Source organism: Triticum aestivum, chromosome 6D (genome assembly GCF_018294505.1).
Source record: "Triticum aestivum cultivar Chinese Spring chromosome 6D, IWGSC CS RefSeq v2.1, whole genome shotgun sequence".
In the NCBI taxonomy this organism is placed as follows: Eukaryota; Viridiplantae; Streptophyta; class Magnoliopsida; order Poales; family Poaceae; genus Triticum; species Triticum aestivum.
Genome location: NC_057811.1, coordinates 429,970,137 through 429,996,475, shown reverse-complemented (window position 1 = coordinate 429,996,475; position 26,339 = coordinate 429,970,137). Strand labels below are relative to the sequence as shown.

Genomic DNA, 26,339 nt, shown 5'->3' with positions numbered 1-26,339 from the left:
GAGGTGGATTGATCAACTGATCGTGGTCCTCTTTTTCTAGAAAATATTGTGGTCTTTTTCGTGTGGAGTAAACAACAGCCGATAGACGGCTTGCTAGACCAGTAGCCGAATAGGCCTATAATCCCACGTCAATCATGTCCATCTAAGAGCAAGTACAATAGTGGGCTATAAGCCCGCTTACATAACACTTTTGCCTATGTGGAGGAGAGAGACAAGGAAAAAGTCATGGAGTGGGCTCTCATGCAAGAGCCAACCTCTATGCCTGCTCCTAGGTAAAGGCATTTAATGAGAGAAAAGAGATAGAAAGAAAGTGAAAAAAGGTTATGAATTTATAGCCAACCTTATAGCCAGCTCTATTGTATGAGTAATTAATAATACTAACTCTTGATGACATGTCATGTCTATATAGCCAGCACGCTGGCTATACTATTAACCATGCTCTAACCCATTTACTGAAGGAAAAGAAAGCCCATTACCTGATTACCCTACCACAACCAGCCCATCTGCCCGGGTAAAGCACGAGGCGTTGACGATTTTTCATAGTATAACGGGGCCATTGTACCTAGCGTGTAGCGAGAGAGCCCGGGCAAGTGCCCAGGGTCGCCGGGCGCTGGCTCCGCCACTAAATACTTCAGGGAAATACCACGACATAGTACAAGGCGTTGATGATTAGGGTGAAGTGAAAGGTTGGGACACCAGGAAGGCAGGAACGCTGGTGCTCAGGAGCCAAAGTGAGTTTCCGTAATCTACCTCCATGGTTACGAAACTGCAACGCAAGAATGCAGAAGAGCGAGCGCGGTACACTGGACGGCGGGATGGAGCTCAGCGTAGCCACGATGCCCATCCGACGGCGGAAACGGAATTGGCGGTTTGGTCGGCTCACCCGCACATGCTCCTTGCACGCCAGATTCCCGCCACCGCTGGAAACCCGACCCACGCAACAAATCGATCGTGTGGTGCTGGCCAACCCAGCTCATTTCCATGTGGGGCCACGGGAAAACGCTGGCCCAGAGTCAGCGAGCATTCGTTACATGATTTCCCATTATTGTCCACATGGGCAGGCGTGACGGGCGGTCTGGTCGGAAGCAGCCAGGCCGTACTGGTCGGTGGCTTTATTCCACAATATCACGCAAGTTGCTTGGATCTATCGTAGTTTACACACCCCACTTCGCCACTATGCTTGCGGTAGGCAATAAGCAAAGAGCCAAAGATCAGCCGTGGGATTAAAGAATAACATGTGCATGGCACTTGCCATTAACAAATATCGGGTACAGATCAAGAGGAACGACTTGCAGGTTGCATCTTGCAAGTCAACCGTCCATCTCCCTATAAAAGGCGGCACGGCGATGCCTCCGAGCCATCGCCCGGAGGTGATCGGACTGTACGTCTCTCTGCTCTAGAGAGCGGCTGTGGCCTCGGCCGGTTTCCCTTCTCGATCCCCGACTGTCTATCTCTATTTTACATCTTGGTTTCTTTTCTTTCTGTTAGATCCCTTGATCATCTTCTTCATTTCCTCCGTTGAACATCCTTGCACGATCAATCTTTTTATGATCAACTTGCTGGAAAACTTCTGCATGTTGTTTTAGTAGAATTTCCTTCTTGCCTAATATTGTTTGGCCGTGCGTACTCTCTCTCTCTCTCCTAGATTGGATATGGATGATGTTCTCGTCCACCGATCAGCAGGCGGCCACAACTTCCGCCGGAGGTCTGCCGGCGGAGGCGGCCGGAGGGTCGCCCCCATGAGCTTGCCACCGTTGCCTCCGAGCGCCTACGGTTTCTTCCCTTATTCCTCGGCTCCTCCGGGTCCATTTCTATACCCGCCGTATAACTTCTACTCGTGTGGCTCTCTCCCTCCCCTGCCGTTCAACCACCCCGGTCTCCCACCCCGCCCTCCGGCCACCAGGGCCAAACACGCCACGTTCCCATACCAGCCGTCGACTCTGCCGCCTCGTCCGGCCGCCGTCACCAAGGTCAAACAGACAACGGCGACCGGGATGACGGTGTCGGCGCCGAGGAAGATGCTGGAGGGCAAGAGCAAGAAGCCGAGGACACCGAGGTCCGCAGAGGAGCCTCCAAGGGCGCAGCGGAGGAAGCCGCTGCAGAGGGCGGCGCCGCTGCCGGCGACGTCGGCGGTCACGGAGGCGCTGGACGACCTGGAGCGCGAGGTGACACGGGGCTTCGTGGAGGACCTGCTGCACGCGCTCGCACCGCCGCCCAGCAGCCTGCCCCTGCCCACCTTCTCCCTCGTCAGGGCGGCCGCCACCAAGGTCCCGGCGCCATGCACGGTGTAGCTGGTCCTGGACACCTTCATCGACGTCGAGTCGACAACTGCCTCTGCCGGGTTCATTTTTATTTTATTTTATTTTATGTTCCTTTCTCCAAGTTTTTTTCTTTGGATGGAAGAAACGCCGCCATAAAAGGGATCGATCTAGTTTTAATTTTCGTTCCTTTTTTTTTCATTTTCTCCTGGGAGTTGTGAGGTCAATGTAAACCTGGGCAAAAGTCTAGGTTTGCATAGTATTGGTAGTTGAATTCTTGATGTATGAGGCATGCTTTTAATTGCCATGATATATGAAGATCAACATGTTCTTTTCTTTAACCTGGACCAAGAGGTCAACACGTACGTTTGTGTATATTTGTAAGCTGCTCCAAATTTATTTACAATCTCACTTACTATTCTAAGCTTGTGGACCAATATCATCACCATGCTTGTTGGAATTAACCACGACGTGTGGTACGTCCGGCTCTGACTTGGGTAAACATCGAGTTGTATCAGAGTGCTCTAACCAATGACCCAGCTGCCCCGTCTCAGAAACCCTAGACGGCCGCCATAGCTACACCCACTCCCCACCAGCCACACGTCCCCTACTCCGCATGTCGCTCCGACGGCGGGAGAGGGTGGAGATCCTGGATCTACATTGTAGCTCTGTAGTTAGATCTATTAGGGTTACAGTTTGGTTCTCTGATGGCTAAGGTAGTCCGAATAGTGACTTTGAATTGGATTGGAGCTCCGATGGTAGGATCACAATAGCGCCATCTCTTTTATCGTTTTTTATGGACGGTCTCCAAGCACCTTTGCTTCATCTCAATGGGACTAAAGCTTTTCATATGTTCAATGCATTCGTTAGCACCTAATCAGTTGTCATTATCACCAAAATCCACTTAGCGTATAGATGTTCTTTCAGGAAGCTTACCAATCTCTCGCATGAGCTTGTCCACATGGTCTCCAAGATCATGAAGGTGATCGTTGTACCCCTTTGACTTAAGGCATCCTTCTTCACATTTGCAATCTCAATGGCGTTGTGGGAGCATAAGCCAGAGATGGCCTTTTGAGCTTTAACCATGAGCTTGCTTGACCAAAGAAGCCTTGCCTTTCCTCCTATATGCGCTGTTAGGAACCTTCTCCTTATCAAAATTATCAAGCCTATGAGTCCATTTTTAGTGGCGGATGTCCTTGTAGAGAGGATTTGACACTTTAGAATCAATGAGGAGTTTAATGAATGGAGCATAGGGAAAACTCGGGCCTTGTTCAATGGAAGCAAGATGGATCTCGTTGTACACAAAGCCTATCACATCTATCTTCTCATCTGGGTATTGCATCCTCACCATAAGGTCAATAATGTAGTTCCTCAGCAAGTCAGCATGGCTCTATGTCCACTCTTGGGAACAAGTGATGTCAATACACATTTGTAGAGGAAATCAAACTTTCTCATCATATTGCAAGCCTTGCCAATGGTTGAGCCAGCATGTACCTTGAGGTAGAAGGGCATTGGAATTCTTTGAGGTTTCGGAGGGGCTACAATTTTTTTTTAAATAAAACTTCAACTTTATTAATTAGAAATAATTGTTACATCGTCCATAAGAAGAGGTACAATATCCTTCATCGGCTCCTCAAACCAATCCCTAGTGGCTGAAAATTTTGCTAACCTGGCTATTTCATAGGTTTCGGAGGGGCTACAATTAATCTTGAAGTACTCTCTCCGTTTTTATTTACTCCGCATATTAGCTTTGACTGAAGTCAAACTTTATAAAGTTTGATCAAGTTTGTAGAAAACAATATGAACATTTACAGTAACATATTCATATGATGTGAAAATATATGCAATGATGAATCCAATGATATATATTTGGTGATGTGTGTTAATATATTTTTCGACAAGCTTGTTGAAAGTATATAAAGTTTGACGTTAAACAAACCTAATATGCCGAGTAAATAAAAACGGAGGGAGTAACATTTTTCCAAGTGGTTAGATGATGAAAGGGCATCGTTTGGGTGGTACAAAAATGCCAGGACAAAGCTGCCAAGTGCAATTAAGTTACAGACCAAGATGTTACCATAGAGGTAACCTAAGTGAACCACAAGATGGGCCAAACAGCTCACTGACTTACAGCAGACTCATGTGCCGAGTTTATGATGAACTATCCAACTTCCTGAAAATATGTCTCTTTCCATGGAGTTGGTAGCGCAAGCAAACCACAAAATGGGCCAAACAGCTCATTAGTTTATAACAAACTCATGTACCGAGTTTATGATGAACTATCCAACTTCCTGGAGACACTCTTTCTGTGCGATTAGTAACCCAAGCAAACCGCAAAGATGGGCCAAACAGCTCATTAATTTACAGCAAACACACATACTGAGTTTATGATGAACTATCCAACTTCCTCAAAACGATTCCTTCTGTGCAGTGTTCCTGTTCAGGCACGCCAAACTCTGGCAAAGTTCGTGAACTCCGCCGGAGGGAAGGAGGAAGGAAAAACAGCCATGGCGCGCAGAGCACCGGATGGCGATGCTACGGTCGTGGCTGCCGCTGCTCTGCCACAGAAGCAACGGACACGCCGGTGCTGAGCAGCAGGGAGAGGATGGAGATGGCGACCATGCTGGAGGAACTAATAGAGAAGCTTCGGTGGGAGAAGCAGGAAGAGGCCAACCTCGAGCGCTGCTATATGCGATTGTTCACCGAATTGCTCAAGCTCCTTGGCTGATGCTCATCAAGTGCGTGTGCAGTCGATGGTGTAACTTACTAGTACTAATCGTGTGCATAAGTGCAGTACTACAGAATGGGATCTACATTTTGTTTGCTCCTGGACCCGGTTCATACGCTGGCCTGATACAAATTTGTAACACCATCTTCAATCACGTAGTAGAACCCACATATTTTTGCATCTCTGAGTAACAAACTGAACCAAACGGACTGGAGAAATCACACCCCGATTCCAAACAAGTTCAAACATGCATCTCAGTTACTGAATCATCACTCTGCAAACATACAAAGGAAACGAACGAGGCCTTTTGCTCATTCACTGAATCATCATGCTGCAAACATACAAAGGAAACGAACGAGGGCAGTCAAAGCCCAAAACCCTAGTTCTAGCATCCTCAACTTTCGAACAGAGGCCATGCACACAGTTCTAACATATCATGGAACACGTCAAACCTTTTTCCTCCAAGAATATGTTTGGGCAACAGCTATTCAGGACAAGGTTATAATGGCAACAATACCGGGGGAGGTGCTTATTCTAATGATGATGTTACAATAGCTAACAAAGCTGGTTACAACAGATTCTTGGTGCTCATATCCTGATCACTCTACTGTACATAATATCCCTGCGGGCAAAAAAGTTTACACTTCACCTCAGTTCATTCGTGGAGTTCGTCCTTCCGATAGTGCTTGGTTCTCCGATTGACACAGATGCTAATGATTTGGAGGCCCAGGCAGTGGCATTCCTTGCCCCCTCCTGTAAATTCCCTCGCTTCGAAGGGTATAACCTACTCAATTTCTGTCTTGCTTGCTCGAGGTAGGTGAAGAAATATTCATGCACGCCCATCAAGTTCGCAAACAGAGTGTGCCTCCTCCATGCCCATTTTGCTGCAGAAACTATCCTTGGGAATAGAAGATACAGCAACCGCAGGATTACAAAAGAAGCTGCCAGTGCTAGATACGTATCCTGCTGGAGTATATTTTCGGGCGAACGCGCCCACCAGAATGGACAATTCTCCGGTTCAACATCCTTTTTTGGCTCAATTTCATCTAACGGGTGTGGCATGGCCTCCCCTGTGGTTGACTCCACTGATGCACTGATGCCTTCATCACATAAATTGACCGTCAGCAAATCAATTAGAAAAACAGATGCAACCACAAAAGATATCATAAACACAACAAATTCCAAGTCCAAACTCCAACCACAAGGAGACTCGGGGACACTAGTTTGGAACAAAGATGTCTCATACCACAAGATAGGTGGGAAGATATGAACATGTAGCTCAGTTGCTCAATACAATGAAGAACTCTGGTAAGCATGCAAGCAAAACTACAAGACACTCCAAAAAGAATAGAATACAAAAAAGAATGGAAAAGAAGAAAGAGTCAGTATGCAACAATTTACACACCTGAAACATCACTGTAGAAAGCAGCTAGTGGCTTAACAGTTCGAGGTCCATGGTACCTCACTCGCATTGTTGAATTCAAGAGAAAAAGTGTTGGAAAACCATGAATCCCATATCTTGATATTATGCTGCAGTTTCAAATGCAAAGCTTACACTCCATCATGCAACAAATAGTAGTGTATTACACTAAGGAACACATTTTTCTTCAGTCTAAAGGCGGGCATACCTTGGCCTAATTGCAGATTCCTCGAATGCAAAATGCCGAATAGTTGGGAATAGGTGAGCCAACTTCTCGAAATTAGGTTTGCACTCTTGTGAAAACGGGCACCATGAGGCATAGAAAAGCACAGCAATGTACTCATCTTTGTTCAAGTAAAGAAGATTGACTGCCCTCGCCAATGTAGCCTCATCTCCCTATATAATGGTAAAGAAATTTAAGAGACAGCTTCAATTCTACAAGTACAACAGATGGAATATCCTTGTGCTCATGAAGGAATGGAGGGACAAACAGGCACTCCAGCACAATAATAAAAGAAAAAAAATAACAGAATTAGTTACTCCCTCCGTTCCAAAATAGATGGCTCAACTTTATACTAACTTTAGTACAAAGTTGGGTCATCTATTTTGGAACGGAGGGAGTACATAGTACTAGTTGTCAGACTATTTTTAACTCGCTTAAATGCAACGTGGTGCCATGTTATGGAGAATATGGTTTATCTTCTCATTTTGAGCTCTACGTTTTAAGAGAAAAAACAAAAGACCAGGATGGAAAACTAGGTCCAAGTTTTTCTTATATTATTTTTCTCTAAGTCAGACGAACCCCAAGTTGCAAGATGCGACCAAATTGGAAGAAGCACACAATAGTATCCCTGATTATCTGCACAAGTGACATGTACATGTCACGAAAAACAATTAATGCAGCACACATAGCATAAGCTGCATAACACTTCAGCACAGTATATGTTACTATAGGAGCAGGAGGAGCAGGGAATTCCAAACAAATATGCAAGTGGCTTTTTAGGGACATGGCACAAAACCAATTGATACAACATAGTAACACTTCAGTACAACGTGTTATTATAGGAGCAGGGGGGCAAGAGCAGGGAATTTCAAACCAAACACAAAGCTGGTTTGGTCCTCTTTTTTTAATGTTGGCAGGGGAGCTGCCAATCCATTGATTAGAAATGGGTATTACAAGAACAGCCCCAAAGCTGCCTTAGTCCTAAGGAGAAATTTCTCATAGCTTAATGCATATACAGCTTATCAGTGCAGGTTGCCAAAATGCATAAACCAATTGATAGGATAGAAGAACCTATTCACACCCTTGACACCATGTATGGACCTAGAAAATCCCTAATTTCACGACCCCCAACTTTCGCCCCGTCAATAATCTATTCGCCGCGGTATATTTTATCAAAAGCGTCGGGATAGCTCACCTCGATGACGCCGACCGGGTCGCCGGGGCGGCGATCCAGCGGGGAGCAGGTGCGGGGAGGCCCGAGCACGGCCTCCGCCGCGGCGGGCACCGGGCACGCCCCGGGATGCGCGGAGGAGCGCCCCGCGGCGGCGAGGAGGAGGAGGAGCAGCAGCAGCGCCGCCCACCGCGGCGACCCCCGGCCCATGGGGCCCTGGCACGGACGCGTCCCCCCGCCCTAGATCTGGGCTCCCGGGGCTCCTCGCATGCGCTGGCCGGCTGGCGCTCGGCGCCGGGGGAGCGCGGCGGCCGCGGGGATTTTCGGTTGCGCTGCGCCGACGGGTGCGGGCGGAGGGTTGGTTTGGGCGTGCGGGATTGCGCCTTTGCGTTGTGAGGCCGAGGCGGGTCGCTTTATCGGGTGCGGGCGCCGGGCCGCAGTCCGATCGCGATCGGACGGACGAGATGCCCGGGCGAGCCGGCCCCCGGGACGCGGGATCCGGAGGATGACGTGCGGGGCCCACCACGCGGTGACGGGGTTGGTCTCCGCAGCCCCGCGGTATGGTGACGCGATATTTATGAATACGCGCCTACACCCACAGAAGAGATCACGACACACTTGGACCTATGAAGAAGGCCGCTGTGGGCCCGCAACGACACGTCGCCATGGGACGACCCTGCCAGTGAGATATTGTCGTCTTTTTAGGCTGGTTATAGTGGGGAGTAGCGTCGACCAGTAACATACATATGTTATTAGTCTATATGTTACCATCTCGTAATGGGTAGTAAGATATGGATGATAACATGCCTTCATTAATTGAGATATACTGATACTGAGACTCATATTACCTCGAGGTGTGTTATGTTAAATTAGTAACATATTATGTTACCACAAGCATCTTTCTCTTCATTAACTCTATGCCACAAGTAGTAAATTTGTTTTTGGATCAAAAATGCCAAACGGAGACCGAGCTCTATGGAGGCCTTTATTTGAAAATTTTAAAATTCAAACTTTTCAATTTCAAAAAATTGTGAAAATAAATACACATATACCTAAATACATAATGTACATGTGTGCAAATTTTTAGGTTGAAATACATTAAAATGTGAGCTACACAAAAAAGATAAATCTAGGGCCTTTTAGCATATGTACTGTTCATTTATAAAGTTCATGATTTTTTTGTACGGCTCGTAATTCAAGGTATTTCATTCTGAAATTTTTCACCCATACGCTCTACATCCTTGCATACATGTGTATTTTTTCAGATTTTTTAAAACTGAAATTAATGAATTTTGAATTATTCAAAATAAAGGGCTCCATGGAGCTCGGTCTCCAAAATGCCCTACTCTTTTTGGATGTGTTATGTTACTACCTAAATTACTTCCACTATGACTAGCCTTAAAAGAAGGACGACGATAACTGCCACACGTGTGGGCGTTAAGGGGTCTGCCCACACGTTTTGTGTGCTGTCTAAGAGGATCAGCCCACACTAGCGCCCACACGCCTCTTTTTTCCCTTGCGGTCCCTCTCACACGCCCTACGTGTGGGCAAAATGCATAACGCCCACACGACCTCTCTCAGCCACCTACCTCACGGTCCCGCACGCCCAGCGTGACAGTCACCACGCGTCCCCGCAATTGCCATGGTCCGGACCCTCTTCAATGTCCGTTTACCTGCAGTTGCCATGTCGCTGAACTACAGTTGCCATGTCGGACAACTACAGTTGCCATGGTTGCTCAACTGCAGTTGTCATCTCAGGTCAAGTGCCAGATGCCATTTTGGACAACTGCAGCTGTTGCCATGTATGGTCTGGTTTACTATAGTTGTCATGATTTGAAAACTTTAGAGGTTGCCACCTACTAACACTAAGCAGTTGCCATGTATGGTCTGGTTTACTACAGTTGTCATGATTTGAAAACCTTACGAGTTGCCACCTACTAACACTAGACAGTTGCCGTGTAGCGCTACTGTTGAGGATATAGACCTTAGAGTCACCCGCCAGGAGGGGCCGGGTTACTCATATGGTCAATGCCAGAAGCCCGGTGTCAAGCTTGAAGACGGTGGGCCAAAGATGGGCTTAAGACCCGGATATGGCTTAAGGCCCGTAGTTGCAATCATTATCATGGTAGAACTTGTAATGCAAGGCAAGGATAGCTGAGAGTCCGAGCCGGACACTCTTATGAGCCGGCCGGGACTCTGAGAGCTGCTGGGCGTCAGCCTCCCTATATAAAGGGACGACCCGGTAGCGGTTTAGGGAGAAGAACAATCTCATCGAGAGCCGGGCATAGCGGTTTAGCTCCCTGGTTATCGAAACCCTAATCAATACCACCTCAAACTGGACGTAGGCTTTTACCTTCACCGTAAGGGGCCGAACCAGTATAAACCCTCGTATTCCTTGTCCCGCTTAACCCCTTTAAGCTTCCTAGCTGCGATGGCTCCACGACTAAGTCCTAGCTCGAGGACATCTGCCGTGACAATTCCACGACAGTTGGCGCCCACCGTGGGGCCAGCGCACGGTGGATTTGAGTTCTTGAAGGGCAGCTTCGAAGGGCTCAAGGGATACGCTGTGGGCCGGATGACCAAGAGTCGTCGCGGCAAGCTCTACATCGACGATGCAAACTGGGGCCCCGACGCCGGCTCAATTGAGTACGGGTACCGGGTCCCCTTCGGCAGAATTCATGTTTTCATTGGCAAGATTGGTGAGCCGGGCCCTGAGCCGGATCTCTGCGCCGATCTCATCGAGACGGCCCAGCGTGCACGACCCGCCCGGGCCCGGCCTGCCTTAAGGCATGCTTTTGTGGGGTGTATCCATGGAGGACTCTCTGATCGATCTGGATCTGGTGATGAGACGGTCGCCGGCTCTGACGGCGAGTCGGCCACCGATGAGTCAAACTCGTTGTATCAACTTCAAGATAGCAGGCTCATGGGTTGTTCCGATGGGGACAGTATCCCGGACCTATTTGAGCCGCCAAGCCGGGTTGGAATCTTTATGGCCGGTGCGCAGCCTGTTCAGAACCCCGCTGCTGGAGCGGGAAACCCGGTGCCTTCTCCGGCTCAGGTACTGATGGATCTCACGGACAAGATGACGGCCCTGTTAACCGCCACGGTTGACCCGGCAGATCAAGCTCAGCACGATGCGGAGGTGGCACAGTTAAAATTGGATCTAGTGAAAGCTAAGGAGGATCTTGCAGCGGAAGGGATCAGGATGGCTGCAGAGAGGGCGGCTCTCGATGCCCAAACTCAGTTGATCCAGGCGCAGTCCTTCCAACTCACGATGGATCAGAACGCGTCCAATGAGGTCATGAGAAGGAGGCATCAAAAGACCCAATCTCGACTCCCTCCGGTTTACGATCCACGCAACCTCTTCGACACGCCAGGTGCAGGGTCTAGTAACCCGCCAGGGGTCATAGTGCCCGGGTCTGGGACCCCTATTTAGCCACGAGTGATGGGGCCTCCCCAGGTGCCCCCTGCCCCGCCTCGGTACGTGCCAATACCCCCGGGTCATTATAATAACCCGCTGGAGAACATGGTCGCTGCGGCAGCACGGCTGGCGGCTCTCCCAGTTGACGGCGACTCTCCGACGGCTATTGAAACCCGCCGGGTCAGGGAACTCCTTCAGACAGCACTGGCGCAGCAAGAGGCGTACTCCTACAGCCGGGACAGGATCCACTCGACCCCTCGTCCAGGCCGGAGCCCGAGTTACAGCAGACACATGGTTTCAGCGACCGGCTCAAGTAACGTCCGACGCCATGACCCGCCCCCTGGCCATGGCCCGGCTCATAATGGAGCCTTTCACGCAGCAGACCAGGACAGAGCGCGGCAAGAGGTGGAGCAAGTGCCTCAATTGACGGCTTACCAGACCCCCCCCCCCCGGCTTATCCGACGACTTCCGTCGACGTGGGTATCCCTACCAGGACTGGGGGTGTCCCTTGTTTAGTGTCAGCTATCCGTAATGAACGTCTACCCAAGGACTTCAAAGGCCCTAGGAAGGTGCCAAATTACAAGGCCGACTTACAACCCGCGGCCTGGATCGAGAGTTACGAGATGGCCATGGAACTGCTGGAGGTCAGTGAGGCGGCAATGGCCAAGTACTTCACCATGATGTTAGACGGGACTGCCCGTACTTGGTTGAAAGGGCTACCACCGAATTCCATCGGGTCTTGGGCTAAGCTGAAAGCCCGGTTCATCCAAAACTTCAAAGATACCTGTAGGCAGTCTATGTCAATTGTGGATTTGACTAACTGTAAACAGCAGGAGGGTGAGTCTACGACACATTGGGTTCGCCGGGTTAAAGAAATAATACATTCATCTGATAAAATGGATGCCGGCTCTGCAGTCTTAATGTTGGAGAAGAATTGTCGCTTCGTGCCCCTGAAGATGAAACTCGGGCGGCTTAAGCGCGACTGCAATGATATGGGTACACTGATGGCGGCTCTCGTCAAATACGCCGATTCTGATGGTACCAAGGACCCTGCTTCAGATGATGAAAGGACAGGGAAGGGAAAGAAGAACGGCAATGCCAAGAGTCATCAACCTAACCCGGGGAACCAAGGTGGTGGCAAGCGTAAGGCGGATGGCAGCCTAGAGTTCGTGGCCAACACCAGCTCACAAGGTAATAACCAGCGACGCAAAGGGAGGCCCCCTCCCCGAGGCGGCGGGTCAGGCCCGACGCTGGAGCAACTGTTGAATGAGCCTTGTCCAAGGCATGGCTCTAGAGAGAAGCCAGCGACTCATCTATGGAAGGACTGTGCAATCATGAAGGCCTTTAAGAATTACAATGGCCCGGGCGGCGGCTCAGGCGGCGGCGGTTTTTATGGCCCGGGCGGCGGCTCAAATTCTAATCCTCAGAACGGTCAAGGTGGCTTTAATCAACAGTCTGGCCAGGGTCATCAACAGCAGCAGGGGGGTTATCAGACCAATCCAAAGCAGCTTAGCGGTGGACAGTATCATGTGTTTACCACCAGCCTGTGTAAGCGAGATCAGAAGCTTCATAAGAGGGCTGTGAATGCTGTTGAGCCGGTGGTTCCACGCTACTTGCGGTGGTCTGAGCAGCCTATAGTGTGGAGTAGGGAGGATCACCCTCCCCAGGTGGATAACCCGGGCCACTTGGCCTTAGTGGTGGCTCCTCAAGTGGGAGGATATAAGTTCACTAAGGTGCTCATGGATGGAGGCAGCAGCATCAACATCCTCTATTATGAGACGTTCCGTCATATGGGGTTGATTGATAAGAACCTCAGCCAGTCCAACACTATTTTCCACGGTGTCGTACCTGGTAAGTCGGCTTATCCAGTCGGCAAGATCGAGTTGGAAGTGGCCTTTGGAGATGAGAACAACTACAGGGTGGAGAAATTGACCTTTGAGGTGGTTAAGATAAGAAGTCCGTACCATGCTATATTTGGGTGGCCGGCTTACGCCAAGTTCATGGCTCGGCCGTGTTATGTGTACTTACAGCTCAAGATGCCGGGTCACAATGGGACCATTACGGTTCACGGCAGCCGGAAAGTGGCCCTGGAGTGTGAGGAAGGCGATGCAGCTTATGCAGAATCTGTTTGTGCAACAGAGGAGTTGAAGTTTTACAAGGACAATGTTGACCCAACTGATATGACCTCTCTGAAAAAGCCGACTACGGAGCATGAGCCGGCAATGAAATTTAAGTCGGCTGATGAGACTAAACTTGTTGATTTCGTTCCAGGAGACTCATCTCAGCAATTTAGCATCAGTGCCAATCTGGATCCAAAATAGGAAGGCGCGCTCATCGAGTTCATCCGTGAGAATAGGGACATCTTCGCATGGAAACCTTCTGACATGCCAGGTGTACCTAGAGAACTCGCTGAGCACACTCTCAATGTTGATTCGAAATTTAAGCCGGTCAGGCAGTTCCTTCGGCGGTTTAATGAAGAGAGGCGGAAAGCTATTGGCGAAGAGGTGGCCCGGCTTTTGGTGGCCGGGTTTATTGTTGAAGTCTTCCACCCAGAGTGGTTAGCTAACCCGGTGCTCGTACTCAAGAAGAACGGCACCTGGCGGATGTGCGTGGACTACACGGACTTGAACAAGGCGTGTCCGGCTGATCCTTTTGCCCTTCCTCGTATTGATCAAATTATTGATGCTACGGCAGGTTGTACGCGCTTAAGTTTCCTAGACGCATATTCCGGATATCATCAGATTAAAATGGCAGTTAAGGACCAGGAGAAGACAGCATTCATCACTCCCTTTGGAGCCTTCTGCTATGTCTCCATGCCCTTTGGACTCAAGTGTGCACAGGCGACTTATCAGCGTTGCGTGCAGAACTGTCTTCATAAACAGATTGGGCGCAATGTTCATGCTTATGTGGACGACATTGTGGTTAAATCCATAAAGGAGGAAACTCTGATAGATGATTTAAGAGAAACCTTTGATAATCTCCGGGTCTACAAGATGATGCTTAACCCGGCCAAGTGTGTCTTTGGTGTTCCTGCAGGCAAACTCTTGGGGTTTTTGGTTTCTGACAAAGGCATTGAAGCTAACCCGGAGAAGATCAAGGCCATCACCTCCCTGGCTAAGCCGGCGTGTATAAATGACGTTCAGCGCTTGGCGGGTCGCATCGCTGCTTTAAGCCGGTTTATAAGCCGTTTGGGTGAGAAGGCCATGCCATTATATCAGTTGATGAAGAAAACTGATAACTTTGTCTGGAATGATGCAGCTAATACTGCCTTTGAGGATTTGAAGAAGCAGCTGGCAGAGCCTTCAGTCCTTGCTGCTCCGGTTGATAAGGAGCCCTTATTATTATATGTGGCGGCGAACACACGAGCCGTCAGTGTGGCTATGGTGGTGGAGCGCAAGGAGGAGGGTAAGGAGCATCCAGTTCAACGGCCGGTTTATTATGTCAGTGAAGTGCTCATTGAGTCCAAGCAGCGGTATCCGCATTGGCAGAAGCTTGTTTATGGTGTGTTCATGGCGAGCCGGAAACTTAAGCATTATTTTCAGGGTCATCCCATCACTGTGGTCAGTTCTGCCCCTCTTGGTGATATCATTCAAAACAGAGAGGCCACAGGGAGAGTAGCTAAGTGGGCTATAGAGCTTGGACCTCATGGTCTCAAGTACGTGCCATGCACTGCTGTTAAATCTCAGGCCTTGGTGGATTTCATCAATGACTGGATAGAGTCACAAGTGCCCGAGCAGAAGCCGGATAACACATATTGGACTATTCACTTTGATGGGTCCAGGCAGTTGGAGGGCTCGGGGGCTGGAGTCGTGTTGGCTTCCCCTAAAGGTGACAAGTTCCATTGTGTGCTACAGTTGCTGTTTCCTTGCACTAACAACGCGGCTGAGTACGAGGCCTTGCTCCATGGTCTTCGGATGGCTAAAGAGATGAGCTTAAGCCGGGTAAGGTGCTTCGGCGACTCAGACTTGGTGGCTCAACAAGTATCAGGAAAGTGGGATTCCAAGGACCCTCTCATGGCGGCTTATCGCCGCGAGGTTGATGCCATTGCTGGGCACTTTCAGGGTTACCAAGTGGAACACATCGATCGCAGGAAGAACGAGGCGGCAGATGCTTTAAGCCGGCTGGGCTCTCAGCGAAAACCGGTGCCGCCTAACACTTTCCTGGACGTCCTGTATAGCCCTTCTGTTAAGTTGCCTACAGAGGAAGACTTGGCTGTCCCTGACCCGGAGGCACGACTGGTGGCGGCTCTCCATATCATACCAGACTGGACAATGCCATATCTGGCTTACATGACCCGGGGCGAGTTGCCTGAGGATGAAACTTTGGCCAGGCAAATAACCCGGCGGGCTAAGTCAATGATTGTTATCAATGGGGAGTTGCATCACCGCAGTGTTACGGGGGCGTTTCAGCGTTGTGTTTCCCCTGAGGAAGGTCAAGAGATCTTGCATGAGATCCATGAAGGGGATTGTGGTCATCACGCCGGCTCAAAGTCTCTTGTGGCCAAGGCTTTTCGTCATGGTTTTTATTGGTTGACGGCTCATGCTGATGCAGAGGACTTGGTCAGTAAGTGTGATGGTTGCCAAAGGTTCTCGCGACGGGCTCATGTACCGGCTCAAGAGCTGAGGATGATCCCAATTACTTGGCCCTTTGCGGTCTGGGGGCTTGATATGGTTGGGCCTTTCAAAAGGTCCAAGGATAAGAAGACCCACCTTTTGGTGGCAGTTGACAAGTTTACCAAGTGGGTTGAAGCGGAGCCAGTTAGCAAGTGTGATGCAGCCACGGCGGTTCAATTTATGAAAAAGGTGATCTTTCGCTTTGGTTTTCCGCACAGCATTATCACTGACAATGGCACCAATCTCTCCAAAGGCGCCATGGAAGAGTTTTGTCAACGAGAGCATATCCGACTTAATGTTTCCTCAGTGGCTCATCCTCAATCCAATGGTCAAGCTGAGAGAGCTAATCAGGAGATTCTGAAGGGCATCAAGCCCCGGCTTTTGGTCCCTTTGCAACGGACGCCGGGTTGTTGGGTGGAGGAGTTGCCCTCCATGTTATGGAGCATCAACACTACTCCTAACAGGTCTACGGGTTTTACGCCTTTCTTCATGGTTTATGGGGCAGAAGCAGTCCTCCCCAGTGACATCCGTCATGACTCACCTCGAGTGGCGGCTTACGTTGAGGCGGATAATGAACAGGCGCGCCAAGATGCTCTTGACTTGTTGGACGAACAGCGTGATGTAGCAACAGCCCGTTCAGCGATTTAACAACAAGACCTGCGCCGTTATCATAGCCGCCGGGTTAAATCCCGGGTCTTCCAGGAAGGCGATCTCGTGCTCCGGCTCATCCAGGATCAAACAGATGCACACAAGCTATCCCCGCCTTGGGAAGGGCCCTTTGTGGTCAGCAAGAATTTGCACAATGGGTCATATTACCTCATTGACATTCGGGAGCATAAAGATTCACGTAAGTCGGAGGAAGAGACCCGTCGGCCGTGGAACATAGTCAGCTTCGGCCGTACTACACTTGAGCCACCGGCTCTCATGATGTACATATTCCTCTAAGCCATGTATATATTATGATAAGCAATAAAGCAGGACCTCTTTTTCTCCTCCAAATATGCACGTGTTGTTTTCATTGCAAGATTACATGATAACTTGAAGGAGGATCCAGCTTATGATCGTATTCGAATCTAGCTGTAAGCAATAAGGTCACTTGGGGGCTTCCTGTTCAAACATGGGTCGTATTCGAACCAAAGAGAGCATAGCTGTCGATACCCATTTGATTGGCAAAGTGCCGAGCTCATTGGGAGGTTTTTCTTTGATCATATTTGAATCTTAGTTTAACCCCTTTGAGAACCGACGTGGATCGTATTCGAATCAGCGTCGTAAAACAATTCTTAAAATCACTTGGGGGCTTCCTGTTCAAACATGGGTCGTATTCGAACCAAAGAGAACATAGCTGTCGGTACCCTCTTGATTGGCATCGCCACACCCACTGGGGGCTATATGATCGCATTCGAATCCTAGCATAACCCCTTTGGGCCGGGTCTCTGGTCGTATTCGAACTGGAAGCCCCGAAGTTCTTCTGCTTTATAGTAAGTTTTTTCTGGTTATGTCAAAGTGTGTACAGCCGGGTCTCACTTTGCCGGTTTAAAACTTTGTTAGCAGTGTTAGTTGAACACAATGGGTATCATTAAGACAGGTACACCGGGGTTGAGGTACCAACCTTATTACCCGGGTTATCTAAACCGAAAATGTGCTTGCAGGCCGCTAAGTGTGTTATCACGACTATATTAAGGATATGACTGAGGGTCAATCTTTTTTGATTCATGTCCGGGTTATGTATCTCAAACCTATGAGTCTCAGCGCGGTAAGCCGCCTAAAGACTTGTGAGTTGTCCTTTATGCAGGATAGTTCAAGGCAACTATTTGAGACCAAGGAGAATGAATGACCCGGAGAAATATCAAAGAGACAACTTCAATAGACTTCAGCATTCAATACGTGCACGATGGCACGGCAAAGATAAAGTGTTGGACCTACTCTATTACAAGACTCATCGAGTCCAAAAGGGTGGAGCATTGTTTGGTAAGCCGCCTACAAAGTTACGACGCCTGGCGGGTTGAAGTCTCCTCTTCATTTCTCTCCTCTCCTCCGGCTGTTCCCAAGGCTTGGAAAGTCGACGACTTCCAGTCGATGCCGCTCAGAGCTTCGAATTGAGCCTCCTCGTCAATTAACCCCGCCGGGTCAATCTCCGGGGCGAAGGTGTGCTGACGAGCCGGCGGGATTAAGCTGAGGGCTTCATAGCGCAGGGTCGGGATCCTCTGATTTTCTGCGTTGTAACCCGGCTGATACTTGGTTAGATTTGTGTCGTCACCAATAAGGGTGGCTACCGGGCGTACGGCCTTCACGCACGCCGCGAAGTCCTTCTGGTCAAAAGCGGTGCCATCTTCCTTCAGACTGGGATAGCCCAGAGCGATGTCCGCCGGGTTTAGCTCTGGAAGGAATGCCTTAGCCCGGCTTGACGCTGATATGGCTCCGGATCTCGCAGAGGCCCGTCGCAGCTCTTGGATACGTTGAGGCAGAACGGCGAGCCGGCGAAGGACTTCCGCCAGGTGAGTCGGCACCTCATTGGATAGGGCTACCACAGCCAAGGCGCGCTGTGACCCGGTGTAGAGTTGCTCCACCAGGGTGTACACGGCCTTCAGTTTGGTTACCACGCTTTGATTGAGGTTGGCGCTTCTGGGACCTGCATAACAGATTAAGCTGAGCTGCCGGCAATGATGGATTATGAGACAGTAAAATTTTAAGCTGGATGAAAGCTGGTGGATGATTTACCGAAGATCGCAGCAACCATCTGGGACACTTGGCGCTTTAAGCCGGCAAGCTCGGCTGTCTTCTCTGACAAGGCCTTCTCCGCCTGCTCGGCCCGGTTCACTAGAGCGGCCTTCTCTTCGGCCCAGTTTTTTCGCTCAGCATCAAATTCCGTCTTCAGCTTTTCTTGAGCGGCAATGCTGGACACGAATTTGGCATTGGCCTTCCGGGTCTCTACTTCTTGTGTCTTCAGCCGGGTCTTCAGATCGGAGATGTCAGCTTCAAATTTTTTGCAAGTAGCCTGCATAATTTCCGGGTTAGAGGATGAACAGTTATCATATAATTTTTAAAGTCCCAAGCATTTTCCAAGCAAAGACACTTGGCACTTGGGGCTAATGCATATTGAACGTTTCTATCTACAAATTGCTGGTTCAACTGAGTAAGCTGGAACCTAAGTCTACAACATACTTAATCATAAGTCGTCGACTTGGGGGCTAGCATGGTAAAGAGGACAGAAGAATAATACCTCAGATTTCTGCTGGATCTGGTTCACCACGGCAATTTCTGCGTCCCGGCTCTTGTGCACTTGGCTGACGTAGCCAGAGATGAGCTCTCCGATGCTCAGGTTGGCGTAGTTGGTGAGCTCCCGATCAACCCGTCGGGGCTGTAGCAACTCCCCCTTGGCAGAACACTTGGCCAGTGGAGTAGGTCTCCCCGGCTCAACGAATTCCGTCCGGGTGATTACCACCTCCGGGTCATCTACTGGCTCAGCCGAGCCGGAGGCCTCCGGATTAGCAGAAGTTTCTACAGGTGCCTTGTCGGTTGGAATGGTGGCTTCGGGGGCGGAGGCAGCTGGCGGTTCTTGAGCCGTCACCTCCGGTTCAGGCAAATCCGGCTCTCCGGCTGACTTGGTCTTCTTCGCTCTCTTGGTGAGCTTTGCCTGGGCACTGAAAGGGCAGAAACGTTAAGCACAAAAAGGGTAAGTAAAGACAAGTATAATATGAGATGGTTGTCATTACCCGGGCGCGGTCTTGAAAGCCGGAAGACTCGACTGCATAGAGTCGGCCGAAGAGGGGGAGGTCTTCTGATAATTTGAGTCAGAAGAGTTGAGTGGCTGACGGATAACACCCGCCAACGGATGAAAAGGGTACAAGTGGGAAATAACCTCAGTTCGGCGCTTCCTCGATGCGTCAGGTAGCCCGGAAGAGAGGTCGGTGTCCTTGTTGGTCCGGGTGTGACGCCAGCTCTCATGAACCTGTCGCTTCAAAATAAATTGAGGATCTTGATAAGCTAAAGGATGTGAAAAGCTTACTTTCCGGGTTACCCTTCGGACTTTCAGCCTTGGCAAGGGCTCCGAGTCGGAGGAAAGTGACATTACCTCTTCAACCACCGGGTTACTGGCTCCGGTGTCATCCTGTTGATGAACAAGTGTTGGTAAGGCGGACAAGAAATAAACAATAAACACAACAAAGAGCTTACAAGTTCAGGGGTTACCTCTGACTCGGAGCTGTCGCTTAATTGCATCAGCTCCGAAGCAGTTGGCCTACTCCCCTTTTTACGGGGAGCGGCTTTCTTGGCGGCTTTCTTTGCCTTTCTGGCCTTCTTGGCCGCTTCGTGGTCATATTTGACCCGCCAGAACTTGTCATCAGCCTGAAAGAATACAATGAGGTTTTCTTAAAAATGATTCAGATGAAAGTTATGTACAGATAAGATGCTCAGATCAGCGGCTTACCGCTGGGGCTGGGTTGGTCTTGCAGAAGGGGGCTAACCCGGTCCTTCCGCAGTCTGCCAGGCTTTCGTTCAAGAGAGCCTTGGTCATCTCCTCTGCAACGTCTTCAGGAAGATCATTGCGGCTGTGTCTCTGAGGGTCGTCCTTTCGGCCCGTGTACTCACACATTAAGCCGGGGCGGCAGCTCAATGAGATCACCCGCCACGAGATCCAGACCCGGACCAGATCGATTCCATTCAGACCATTGCCCAGGAGAGCCTTGATCTTGTTGATAGTGGGGAGCAGAGGTTGGCGCTCCGCTTGAGTCAGCTTGTCTGACAGTGGGTGAGTCGGCTCCAGGCGTGAGGGGCGAAAGCCGGGCAACGGACTTTCATCAGCCGGCGACGTGTCTTGGCAGTAAAACCACGTCAGATTCCAGTCCTTGGGGTGGCTGGGCGGCTCTGCGTAAGGGAAAAGGCAGTCCCTTCGCCGCTGAATGGAGATGCCACCTAGCTCTAGACTTGGCCCATTGGCGCACTCATTCTGACGGTTCAAGTAAAAAAGCTCTCTGAAGAGCAGTAGACTAGGTTCTTCTCCAAGGTAAACCTCGCAGAACACTTGGAAGTTGCAGATATTGGACACTGAGTTGGGTCCTATGTCCTGCGGCCGCAGATCAAAGAAATTCAGAACGTCTCTGAAAAACTTTGAACCGGGCGGTGCGAAGCCCCGGCTCATATGATCCGCAAAAATCACTACCTCCCCGTCCTTTGGCTGTGGTCTCTCTTCTGATGGGTCAGGGGCACGGTAGGACATGATGTCCTTCTTGGCCAGATATCCAGACTTAACAAAATCCGCTAGGGTCTCATTGGTGACATTGGACCTCATCCAGTTGCAAGTAATGGAGGCTTTGGGAGCTTTGGGAGGCATGGTGAAAGTCGGCAGTCTATGACAAAAGGAAAAACGTCTGGGTTAATTATGAGCCGGAAGAAATCTACAGTTCAATGAGAGCCGGCGGCTTATGAAGGGGACTAATGGTATACACTTAAGTGCATCGGGCTATTTAAGCCGCCTGAAGTATTGAGAGTAATTCGATTGTTTACGGCCTTATCACAGATAAGCCGGAAAATTCTATGGTGCATGGTCTCCTTTAAGCCGGAAGGTTCTACGGCGCGTGGTTTCTTTAAACCGGAAATGTAAACCGCCGAGACTCAATGATGGCAGTTTTTTACTAAGTGTGGTAAAACAGGTTTCACGCATCGCAGTAAAATTTTTGGATCAAAATGGTCGAGCAAAAGAAAAGTTTCTAGACCTAGAAACAGACGCGAGGAGGTTCTTGAGCTTGAACAAGGCTCTTATGCAGTAAAAAGAGGGCTATTTGCATGTGAAATGGGTCTTCAACGTCTACCGCAGTAAGTTTATACAGAGCTAAGATCAAAAAGGGGCAGTAAAATTCAAATCTACTGAGAGCCGCGATGAACTACGAAGAACAGAGGAAGAACTATGAAGCCCTAGTGCGGGTCTGCCCCATGGAGTGGCGAGGAATCACCGGAGCCGAAGAGGAGCGGAGGTTGCCGCCGTTTGTCTGGACCGAGTCAGGGTGATGCAGCGGCCAAGGTTGACGAAGTCCGGGGGCGCGACGGCGGTGGCAGTAGCAGAGCTCGGGCAGGGAAGCAGTAGCGCGAGGAAGAAGATGAAGGAGAGAGAAGTGGCTGAAAGCCCGTCGGGCCGGCCTATTTATAAGGCGAGTTCATAAGTGGGCGCGAGAATCAAGGAGACCACGGCGTGGTTATCTCCCCACGAAACGCCTCGATTTTCGGGATGACAGTAAAGAAAAAGATCCGTTGCGGATCTGGCGGAGTAAAAAACGGGCTTAATGGAAGATGATGTCACGGCGGATTATCCGGAGTCCAGAGGATGACGTCACGCCGGGTTATGGCCTTCACACAATTGTAAGCCGGAGGTTTTCTGTCGAAGGAATGGAAGATTGACATGAGCCGGCTCAAATCAATCTGGGGCCTAATGTTGAGGATATAGACCTTAGAGTCACCCGCCAGGAGGGGCCGGGTTACTCATATGGTCAATGCCAGAAGCCCGGTGTCAAGCTTGAAGACGGTGGGCCAAAGATGGGCTTAAGACCCGGATATGGCTTAAGGCCCGTAGTTGCAATCATTATCATGGTAGAACTTGTAATGCAAGGCAAGGATAGCTGAGAGTCCGAGCCGGACACTCTTATGAGCCGGCCGGGACTCTGAGAGCTGCTGGGCGTCAGCCTCCCTATATAAAGGGACGACCCGGCAGCGGTTTAGGGAGAAGAACAATCTCATCGAAAGCCGGGCATAGCGGTTTAGCTCCCTGGTTATCGAAACCCTAATCAATACCACCTCAAACTGGACGTAGGCTTTTACCTTCACCGTAAGGGGCCGAACCAGTATAAACCCTCGTATTCCTTGTCCCGCTTAACCCCTTTAAGCTTTCTAGCTGCGATGGCTCCACGACTAAGTCCTAGCTCGAGGACATCTGCCGTGACAATTCCACGACAGCTACAAAGAGACATGGCAAAACAACATGTTCGGGTAAAAAAAGAGTTGCCATCTGTTTACAAGCACACTAGGGCAGTTGTCGTGTACCCTGCAAAACATATGGCAACTGACATATTCGGGTAAAAAAAAGAGAAAGTTGACATCTGCTTACAAGCACACTAGGGCAGTTGCCATGTACACTGCAAAACGCATGGCAACTGGCAGCTTGGGTGTGGGGAAGGAGACGGGCGTGTGGGCAAGATGGCAAATGCCCACACACCAGCTCTTGTGCGTGAGTGAAAAGTGGCGTGTGGGCGAACTGCTAAACGCCCACACACCGGCCCCTCCGTGTGGTGAAATGGACGTGTGAGCGACCGGATGAATGCCCACACACCAGCCCAGTCCTACGTGGCACCATAAACATGCCAAGATTCATGCACCCACAAATGGACGCGGATCCACGCGTGTGGGCGAGATGTAAACGCCCATACATGTGGGCGTCAGTGTTTCCATAAAAAAAAGAGGTCTTTGACGCAGATGGTCTGCTTTGGGTCAGTGTCACGGATAATTTGGGCGTAGTAGAATATATGTGTGCGCAACTTGCTGCCGCTACTCTCGTCTTATGGCAAAACTTGTGGAGAACAAAATTTGATTTGCTCCGGCGTCGGCCCCAAAAGGAATATTACCTTTTTTGTTGGTGCACAAAAGAATCTTATCGTTGGGTCTATAAACTGCAATGGACCGGATTCGACTTGCTTATTAAGATTTCGTACTGCCAGTGCCAGATGGTGGATGGAATGGTTCGTTGCGCCTGCGGGTGGAGCCGAACCCTGTGAGGCTGCGACTGAGTGCGTGAGTGAGCGGACGGACCAATCATCTCCGGCCTCAGATGGGCCGTCACTGTCACCACACTCGCGAACAAGATTGTGCCAGCCAGATGGCCGATAAAAACAAGCGTGGATCGCCTGGCCCAGATGTGCGTTCAAGAGCTGGAAGCGACGAGTCTTTCTTTTGTTAACACCAGCGGTTTCGACTTTCAGCCACAGGACAAACAGCGGCAACCGAATTTGCTTTGGAAGTTGCTCTGCCAGCCCAGGAGTACGACTTGCGAGGAGATCATTTGTCTGTCCTCCGCAGGGTTGGGTTGACCCTGTGATGCCAAGGAATGAAAGAAACGTTGGATGGAATCAAGGGCCAATGGCATCGGCAGTGTCAATTCCTTTGGATTTATGGTGGCGTATCGCCATCAGTTTGTCTTTGCTGATGATGTGCATGTGGCAGCTGGAGAACACTATGATATGAGTGACGTTCCACCCTGCGTACTAAGTAGTATAATCATGGGAGGGTTCAAATAATACAGCAACACCCATGCAGCTAAAGATAAGCAGGTTCGGCTATGGTCTATGGGCAACCAATCACACACAAACGGCGTGCAAAATAGCTGGAGAGAATTTTGCACTAGAATCTGCAAGAAAAACTGTTAAGTTCTGGAGAGAATTTTGCACTAGAATCTGTAAGAAAATCTGGAAGTTCCATATATAGTTGTCCAAAGCAGGAAGTTCCTGAATAATACAGATACCATGCTGTGGGACATGCACAAAATCGACACAAAGAGAAATGCAGGTGGAAACATCTAATATGAAGAATTTTGTTTTGCTCTTTCCTATCATTCATCTGAAATATTGACCTTCATTTCACAGCACTGTAATCTGGGGATGACCAGTATAAATTTCAACAAATTTTACATACAAGATACAAGAATGAATGAGCACCATTACAGAGGAGGAGAATGTAATGAGGGAGAGGGAGAAAAATGGAATTATACCCATATGACACATTGGCTGCGATTATGTACGCCGCAGCATCATCCCTTTATTAAATATATGGTTTTGCTACAAAAATAATTTGCCGCCTTCATCACCGTGTCCTGGCAGTAAAACCTTGGCCTGGAAAGCTTAGCCGCCAATCATGTCTGCAGCATGCACTTGCCCGATCAGTCTCATGGCGCCTTGCGGCCCATGACGATTCATGACGAGTTAGCTGACCCATTCCTCCAGTGTTTCAACTGAAATTTGTTCCCAGTTGTTCTCGGGTAACACGTTGTAACAGTATTTAGGGGGTAAAGAATAATTCCAATTTCTGAATCGTGTGTCAGTGTCTGGTATGCTCATTATTTTTTCAGAAAGGGCTTCTGACAGACCAACAGTTTTTCATCGCTGGCTATGTCAAGATCCAATATACGGGCATCCCATCTGAGCTGAGCAGCAACAGATCTTGCAGCTTCAATAAGAGGGGCGGTGTCACGTATTATAATCCAGCCCTGCACAGGCATAAAATAAATACATAATTTTAGACAACACATTGAACACCCATCATCTACTCCCTCCGTTCCTAAATACTCCTATAAGTCTTGTAGAGATTTCACTATGGACAACAGACGGAGCAAAACGAATGAATCCACACTCTAAAACGCATCTATATACATCCGTATGTCGTCCATAGTGGAATCTCTACAAAGACTTATATTTAGGAACGGGGGGAGTAATGGTCAATGCAAGCACTGTTTTACATAGGCTGTAGATATATGTGAGTGAAGGACTTGTCCAAGAGACAGCCTGATTCAAAACTACACGCAGAGTACTTTACAAGGACAATTTCTTAAATCAGGTAAGTGAGAATGTTTGTGCATCAGACCTAAGTTTACGAGATACTGAATGCCGCATCTTCAATAGTAGAGTTCACATTGCTTCTGGATAGAAAAAAACCTAACGCTTGCAATTTGGTCAAACAATGAAGGATGGAGTTTTTGGAATTAAACCAAAATTAATGCTTATCTTGTGGATATCCCAAACTAAACTTTCTTGCATATGGCATAGTTCAGAAGCGACGATAATTAGAATGGAGCCATATGAATCATTTTTTATTTTACTTTTAGAACCACCAACACACAACATGACACCGTTATTGCTCACTGATCAGAATCCATAGGAACCTACATATGAGTTTCATGACTGAACGATCCAGTTCCTATATTAGTATAAATGTAATATTAGCAAAACTTGTTACCTCTGGTCGTAGGATGCGATCAACTTCCAAGAATATGTCAAGAGTAGAACATCTACGTTTTTGGCGCTTTTCAAGTGATAGAAATCCATCAGCATGTACCATATCATACGTTCTTGGGTAAGTTGGAAATGCTTCACACCTGAACAGATGTTTGACATTCTATCAGTTAGAGTGATAGTGATCAGAAGATCCACAAGGATAAAACTATCTAAAAGGTAACATTTTACATTGTGGTGATCCCCATCTGATCAAGAATCATTCTTGTACAAAAATGTGATATGCATAAGCATGCTAAAAAATGCCGTTTGGTAAAAGTTATGAGTCCGTAAAGAGAGATCTGAAGGACTGGAATATCACAAAAGAACTAGCTATGGACAGGGGTGCATGGAAGCTAGCTATCCATGTGCGAGAACCATAAGTTGGTTGCGAGATCTTTTGGGTTTCAGCTCTAGCCTACCCCAACTTGTTTGGAACTAAAGGCTTTGTTGTTGTTGTTGTAGATAAAAGTTATGAGTCGC

At 49.1% G+C, this 26,339-nt stretch overlaps 3 protein-coding genes across 3 annotated transcripts in view; 1 reads left to right on the top strand and 2 right to left on the bottom strand.

The window, feature by feature from the left end:
- The first annotated feature begins 1,208 nt into the window (after positions 1-1,208).
- Positions 1,209-2,599, top strand: LOC123141841 (uncharacterized protein C6orf132 homolog). Its single transcript, XM_044560906.1, has one exon. The coding sequence runs from the start codon at positions 1,653-1,655 to the stop codon at positions 2,289-2,291; it is 639 nt and encodes a 212-aa protein (XP_044416841.1). The 5' UTR covers positions 1,209-1,652; the 3' UTR covers positions 2,292-2,599.
- Positions 2,600-5,418: 2,819 nt separating this feature from the next.
- On the bottom strand, positions 5,419-8,195 carry LOC123145591 (5'-adenylylsulfate reductase-like 3). The gene is made up of 4 exons (XM_044565054.1): positions 7,825-8,195; positions 6,615-6,802; positions 6,392-6,516; positions 5,419-6,086 (listed from the first exon to the last, which is right to left on the bottom strand). Exons 1-4 carry the CDS (start codon positions 8,008-8,010, stop codon positions 5,632-5,634), a joined length of 954 nt encoding a protein of 317 aa, XP_044420989.1. The 5' UTR covers positions 8,011-8,195; the 3' UTR covers positions 5,419-5,631.
- A 16,199-nt stretch (positions 8,196-24,394) lies between these two features.
- Positions 24,395-26,339, bottom strand: part of LOC123145590 (probable pectin methyltransferase QUA2) — a gene marked incomplete at its 5' end in the record, with an annotated part of 5,347 nt that continues 3,402 nt past the window's right edge. The window contains 2 exon segments of the mRNA XM_044565053.1: positions 24,395-25,075; positions 25,822-25,960. Of these exon segments, the coding sequence (XP_044420988.1) occupies positions 24,926-25,075; positions 25,822-25,960 (289 nt within the window).

Bases quoted from the DNA above. Each gene is read 5' to 3' on its own strand.
- LOC123141841 (XM_044560906.1), top strand. From the start codon at position 1,653: ATGGATGATGTTCTCGTCCACCGATCAGCAGGCGGCCACAACTTCCGC.
- LOC123145591 (XM_044565054.1), bottom strand. From the start codon at position 8,010: ATGGGCCGGGGGTCGCCGCGGTGGGCGGCGCTGCTGCTGCTCCTCCTC. The intron at 6,803-7,824 runs GTGAGCTATCCC...ACCATTATATAG, and splicing joins ACCCGGTCGGCGTCATCGAG to GGAGATGAGGCTACATTGGC. The intron at 6,087-6,391 runs GTGTGTAAATTG...TATGTGATGAAG, and splicing joins TTTCTACAGTGATGTTTCAG to GCATCAGTGCATCAGTGGAG.